Source organism: Amblyraja radiata, chromosome 3 (assembly GCF_010909765.2).
Source record: "Amblyraja radiata isolate CabotCenter1 chromosome 3, sAmbRad1.1.pri, whole genome shotgun sequence".
NCBI classification, from domain to species: Eukaryota; Metazoa; Chordata; class Chondrichthyes; order Rajiformes; family Rajidae; genus Amblyraja; species Amblyraja radiata.
The window spans coordinates 94419234-94426310 of record NC_045958.1 but is presented as its reverse complement, the minus strand read 5'-3'; the positions used below and the strand labels follow the sequence as shown (position 1 = coordinate 94426310).

Here is a 7077-nt window from a genome sequence, read left to right as displayed (position 1 = left end):
CTAAAGGGATCAGGGGGTATGGAGAGAAGGCAGGTACAGGATACTGAGTTGGATGATCAGCCATGATCATATTAAATGGCGGTGCAGGCTCGAAGGGCCGAATGGCCTACTCCTGCACCTAATTTCTATGTTTCTATGACACATTTTTATACATACACACTGAACTTTTTCGTTAATAATATTGTTTACAGAGTACAATGTTTACTGTTGCGCAGCTGAAAGTCAGAATGTCATTGTTCCGACTGGGCGATATGACAATAACACATTCACCTTTTCGCACATCTGGATCCAGCGGTTGTGTGTGTGTGTGTGTGTGTGGGGGGGGGGGGGGAGCGGATAGGACTACAAGGTCCGGCGTGCAGCGCGGCGGCGGCGCAGGCGCGGTGGGAGGTGTGCGGCGGTGGGGAGCTGGCGCGGTGGCGGCCGGGATAGGGCCCCGCACTCGCCGCCATATTGGAGTCGGGTCGGTTCGGTTCGGATCCTGTCAGTAGAGGGGAGCTGGAGCTGGGGACGTCTCGCAGCTTCTCCCCCCTCCCTCGTCTACACAGACACAGCGCCATCATCCTCCCTCCCTCCCTCCACCTGACCCTCGCCTCTGCTCCAAGAGAGAGGGGGTTAAAGAGAAAGGGAGAGGGAGACGGTCCCCACCCCCCAGCCCGGACAGACAGACAGACGGACAGACGAGCCGCCAGCCCGGCAACCACCCGCCCTCCCTCCCTCCCTCTCCCCCCCGGCCAGCGGCCTCCTCTCCCCTCCCCTCCGCCCGACATGAGTCCGGCCGATGCCAAGCGGGCCAAGCGCAGGAAGAACAAGCGGGGCGGCGGTGGCGGCAAGACGGTGAGCCGGCAGCAGAAAGCCCTGGCGCCGCCGAGCAGCGGCGGGGCCAACGGCACCTTACACGGGGAGGTAAGCGGGCCCGAGGGCCGAGGCCGCCCAGCTCCGGTTCGAATGTAAACCCCCCCCCCCGCGCGTCCCCCTCCCCGGCAGGGCCGAGGGGGAGCGTGCAAACGGACCGTCGGAAAGCCAGCCCGGGGATTTTATTTAGGCCTTCCCACTCTTCCCCCAAGTAACCCTCCTTCTCCCCGGGAGGCAATTAAAGCAAGGATGTGTCTGCATCCAACTTAAGACTTCAGCTCCCTCCCACACACACGCACACACACATAGAAGTAGTTAATGTATGTTCACCCCCAACAGAAGTAGTTTTCATTATTAGAATGTATTAATGTATGTTCCCCCTAACAGGAGTAATTATTATTAGAATGTATGTCCCGTCCCCCCTGTTTGATCCTCTCCGTGTAGCTTACATCAAATATTATTCGAACGTATTCATGTATTTTCCCTCTTCCCCAAATGCTGTTTGATCCTCTCTTCGACCAGTTTGCATCAGATATCATTAGAATGCCTTAAAATCTGTTTCCCCCTCCCCAAACACCGTTTGATCCTCTCAACTAGTTGGTGTCAGATATCATGAGAGTGTATAAATGTATGTCCCCACAGCACAAACGCTGTTTGATTATCTCTATGTAGCTTACATCATAAGAATGTATTCATATAAGTTTTCCCCATTGCCAAATGGTGTTTGATTATCTTTACATGTTGTTTGTATTGAATATCATTAGAATGTATTTATGTGTATGTTGCCCCTGCCCCCAAGTGTCGCTTGATCCTCTTTTCATATTACGGTTTAATGTATGGATCTTTTTAAACAAGAACGATGTCATGTGTAAGGTTGACTTTGATTTGTTTGCCTGATATTTTTTTTAGCTGTGCTTTAGGTGTATTTTGCTTCCTGGATGTGAAGTGCCTTGCTTATTGTGCAGTATGTACTGTATTATGAAGAGAATTCACATTGATAATACTGTCTATTGTTTTGCAAAGTGCTGGATACTTTAATCATGAGCCTACTTTCAATTTTGGAATGTTTATTGTGCCCATTTTAATGCTATTTTGGAGGAAATAATTTTAAAAGCTTGGTTGTTCCTGGATACAAAATAAAACTTGCCTTTATGAAAGCATTATACTATACTATCTTGCCCCTGTTCAGTACAACATCTTTAACGCGTAGTAACAAGTTAGTCGAGTGTTTGAGCTATGCACTGTCACCTGGTAGTAATATTTTATAAATTTTATTTTGGTTTGACCTTAACGCATACCTTGACATAAGATAACATTTTCTGACTAGATCTTCATTTCATACACAATCGATTTTGATATGTGATTTTGATTTGGAATAAAGGTATCTAGTCTGAAATAAGTGATCTAGCTGAATGGACATTGATGTGATGTTAAACCTAAGAAAAACTCTGGTTTAATAGTGATTTCTCTATTTTTGAAACCAAGAATGGATATTTAAGGGATGCTTGATAGGAAAAAAAAAACTAGCATTGTCCAAAGTAGGTTTTAGGAATACCATGGATAGAAACTGACATTGAGTCGACTGACAAAGCAGGGTTATTGAGAGGAGGGGCAAAGAGCTCGGTCAATGAAGAGTTTTGAAGAGACTGAGTGCGTTGGAGATTCGGTTGAAGATTAAAACAGCTGGAGGTGCATCCGGCAGTGATGTGGTGAAGGGCTAGGATCGAAGAATGTTCTTTGAATTGTGGCGGAGGGTAACAGTGTTGTGTATAAGGATGAAAATTTGAAAATTGAGGACATTGGGAAGAGGGAGGTTGGGAGGTGCATGTTAGGTTTATTGTCGGTGTTATGGATGTTTATTTAGGCTTATGGAGAATGCAAAGCTGTCAAAGCTTTGAAATGGTCTGTGATCTAGCATTAAGTAAAAGTATGAATAATGCTTTAATTAACAGATGGGTTGAGCTTAATCGGGTGATATGGTGGAAGCAGGTGGTCCTGGCCAAATTTTAAATTGACTTTTGCAGCTTTTCCATGTAAATATCTTAGAAGAGGTAATCTTTTGATTTTTGATGGTTTGGGATGCAAGTGAAGGATGAAAGTTAAATGTTTTCCTGACACCTGACCGAACAGCCTCCCAATAGTTTGTAAGCATTATGTTTGAAATCACACTTAATGCCCTAACATAGAATGTTTAACTTCGTGTTCTCATTGTATTTCAACAAGTGGAAATAGTGTGGAAAAAATGTTAGTGTATTACATGGATCCAATTATTTTCATTATTTGTATCCCAGGTGATAATTTTAGCCTTGAAAACGCTTCCTTGCTTGCTTCCCTTCTGTGTTAATTCTATTTAAATATGCTCTCCTATTTTAATCATTTAGAGATGAGCAATCTAGTATCAAACATGCATAACATACCATGCATCACATTGTGTATATGTATTTTGAGGATATTAGTAGTCAACTTGTGCAGTTGCAAGTTTTGTGATTATACAGAAATTGAAGCTAGTATTTGATGTAAAGCAGTAAAGAATCACTGCTTTTGGAAGCTGAGATTGTCTGCAAGACAAGTGAATCTTGCTGGTGCATATCTAAATGCAGTATTTACACTGGGACAATAGATAACAAAGGAATGAACCAAGAAGGGAAAGTTCCCATTTTCACGAGTTTGCTTGGGGGTTGAGAATTGGCTGTTTTGATCAGTTAATTATCTCAGTGGTATGGATAACCAGAAATTCTGTTGTGTGTGATGTACTTGTGGTTAGTTATTTGTAGTAACTACTTCACATTAATAGGACACATTGAAAACATTTTTACTTTGAGTTATCGTATTTAATTTTATAATGGGAATTTGCTTTCTCACAAAATAATGGGTTCAAATTTCTAATGCTGACTTTCAAGGATTAGCACGGGTAGTTTTTTATGAGCTAGAATGACTGTTTTTGATATATACAGACCGTATTTGTGTGTGCATTTAAAAACTGAAATGGTATCGATTAAGCATACATTACATGAGGGATTGGCTGACCTTCTGTCCTCAACAGACTTCTTTAGAACAGGTATTTCATTGGTGTATTTTGTGCACCGCCATGGTGAGAAAAAGTGACACTCTTGAATTTTATTATTGGTGTCATCTGTCCTTTTCTTGTTAAAGGACTGTATCATACTAGTCTGTGTAAGAAAGAACTGCAGATGCTGGAAAAATCGAAGGTAGACAAAAAAGCTGGAGAAACTCAGCGGGTGAGGCAGCATCTATGGAGCGAAGGAATAAGCGACGCTTCAGGTAGAGACCCCTCCCCAGACTGGCTGGGGAGGGGCCTAGACCCGAAGCGTCGCTTATTCCTTCGCTCCATAGATGCTGCCTCACCCGCTGAGTTTCTCCAGCTTTTTTATCTACGTATCATACTAGTCTGGTTAGTTTGCTGGGGAATTGAATAATGTATTTGTGCTTATATTTGACCTGTTGTGTTGTAGTGATACAGCGTAGAAATGTACCCTTCAATCTAAATAATCCATGCTGGCCAGGTGGCCCCATCCAAACTAGTCCCATTTACCCATATCTAAACCTTTCCTAACCATTTACCTGTCCAAATGTCTTTTAAATGTTGTTACTGTACCAGCCTCTACCACTTCTTCTGGCAGCTCATTTCTTATACCAACCACCCAGTATTGTTACTACGTTATTTGTGCACTTTGTTACCTTCCACATTTCGCTTTTCCAATGCATTAGAAAGACTGCTCTATTTGCCGCAGTGGTACTTGTATCGCAGAGTGTCGTGCAGTCTGGCTTGCTTCAGGACAGGTGCCATGGAAAAGGTGCAATGTAATTCACCATAATACCGAATATTAGAAAATATCAGGATGTATTCGCTAAAGCTGTGGAGGTGAGGCAAATAACAATATAGAAAATTTGACAGTTTTTCACACAATGTTGGTTCAGTAATGCGGAGAAAAAAAATCAGAATTAGCCCAGAATGTGCCACGTGGTCACTGAAGTTTTATTCCATAAGGTCATGAGTGATCTTCTAATATAATGTCAATTTCCTGCCTTATCCTTGTTATCAGAAACCTCAACTAAATATAATGAATGACTGAACATTCCTCTACCTTAAGCCTCAGTGGAAGAATTTGGGTTGAAACTTTCGGAATGAAGATATTTCTCTTCATCATATTGCTACTGCACTTACCTTATTTCTTTGGTTATAAGGTGCATCAGGATGCTCGAGGTCATAAACAAAAAAGCCATATAAATGCAAGTCTGCTTCATATCGACCTGAGATGGATGGCCCTTGGTTCCAGCTTCCAACCAGGGGAAATTTATTCCCATGAAAGTATATTAAGATTGAAAGTTACATATGAAGCCGAATCAGGCATGATATGAAAATGAAAATTTGAAGATTGCAATAGGGAAGGAGTGAAGAAATGGAATTGGAAAGTAAACCATTCATTTTTAGCTCAGCATAGGACATGGACCAAGTGATCTGCACTGGAGATTGGTCATTTTTATGAATCAATTTCATTCTAACTACCATAAATGCAGCGACAATATATTTTTCTTCGAGGTTGTGGAAACAGACCCTTCGGCCCACCAAGCCTGCGTCGACCAATGATAACTCCACTATCCTACACACTGGGGATAGTTATTGAAGCCAATTATCTTAGAAACCTGCACGTCTTTGGAATGTGGGAGAAAACCGGAGCATTTGGACAAAACCCAGTGGTCGCAGGTAAAACGTACAAACTCCGTACCGACAGCACCCGAGGTCAGGATTGAACCCGGGTATCTGGCGCTGTGAGGCAGCCACCCCACTGCTGCTCCACTGCACTACAAGAAATATCAAGGGCCAACCATATCTGAACTAAACTGAACCTCTTTCATTTCAGATTTAAAATACTATATGCTACGTCATTTTATTTAGTTTTTAGACTTTTAAACTTTTAGTGATAATGTGGAGCTGTACACTACTAGCACTATCGTTCACACTAGGGATAATTTACAATTTTTACAAAAGCCGATTAACCTATAAATCTGTACGTTTTGGAATGTTTGAGGAAACGGGAGCACATGGAGAACACCCACGCAGTCACAGGGAGAACGTAGAAACTCCCTATATATGGACAGCCCCGTGTTTATTAATCTTCACTCACTCCCAGTTTCTCAACTTCCCAAATTCTTGCTCTTTATTTAAATCCCACCATTTGCTGCACATAACTTAATTCAGTCTGACAACTTTTCACTACTTTAATTTTCTCATCTTTTGTGCCAATTACTCTGATTATCATTGCTCTACTGTTATTAGCGATTTGTGCAGATACGATGTCCTAATTCCTGGTGCTTCCTTGGTAAACCTTATTGCTTTGCTGTCTTTCATAAAATTCTTCAACTTTTTGAGCGGTTTGTCTTTAGTTCCTATGTCTCCAGAGTTTGGTTTCAGGATTCCTCCTCTACTCAGGTGAGATTTGAATTTAGCTGGTGTGGCTTCCTGGTTGTTATGAGAGAGAAATACAGTAAGACCAGAGGTTGTGTCTCGTGTGAAAGTTGCATCATGTTCTCAGCTAATAATGTGGCAAAAGATTTTTGGAAGTTACTAATTCAACCTGTGATTATAGTCTGTGTTTTTAAAATATTAACACATTTTTGGCTAGATAAGTTGAAATATTTGAGTATAGTTGTATCTGTACTTTGTACATACCATGTTTTTTCTAGCTCCCCCAGATTGAGGTATGAACTACAGGGATCGCTGTTTTGCGGTTATTGAGTCTTCTGTGTGTTGTAATTGTAAAGGGCCTGTCCCACTTGGCTGTCTTTCGCGCGCCATTTACGCTGTCTGCTAGCATGTGGGTAGCGCGGGGACGGGCGCATAGAGTGGTGTGGAGGAGTGTGGATTTCGTCCTGTACGAAATCTTCGTGCGCCACCGGCCTGTCGCGTAACTGACGGCCAAAGTGGGACAGGCCCAAGACCCTGACGCAACGTCTCACCTCCAACAGCAGCAGAAGCAGGCAAACGTTCGTCGAACTCAGCCTGGGGCTCACGGCCATTGCGGACCCGGATCGGCCCCCACTTCTACTCCCAGAGCGGGACCAAGAAGATTGAAGATAGACACAAAATGCAGGGGTAACTCAGCGGGACCGGCAGCATCTCTGGAGAGAAGGAATGGATGACGTTTCGGCTCAAGACCCTTCTTTCAGACTGAAGAAGAGTTTCAACCCGAAACGTCACCC

General features: G+C 43.0%; 1 protein-coding gene across 6 annotated transcripts in view; it reads left to right on the top strand.

The window, feature by feature from the left end:
- Window positions 1-388: 388 nt before the first annotated feature.
- The window catches only part of fam193a (family with sequence similarity 193 member A), a 156987-nt gene continuing 150298 nt past the window's right edge, over window positions 389-7077 (top strand). For 2 of the 6 annotated variants that reach the window (XM_033018372.1, XM_033018371.1), the window contains exon 1: window positions 449-906. In XM_033018372.1, the coding sequence (XP_032874263.1) occupies window positions 769-906 (138 nt within the window). In that variant the 5' untranslated portion in view covers window positions 449-768. Of the gene's footprint in view, window positions 907-7077 lie in introns of all 6 variants that reach the window. The other 4 variants (XM_033018375.1, XM_033018376.1, XM_033018373.1 and 1 more) reach the window with 4 other exon arrangements.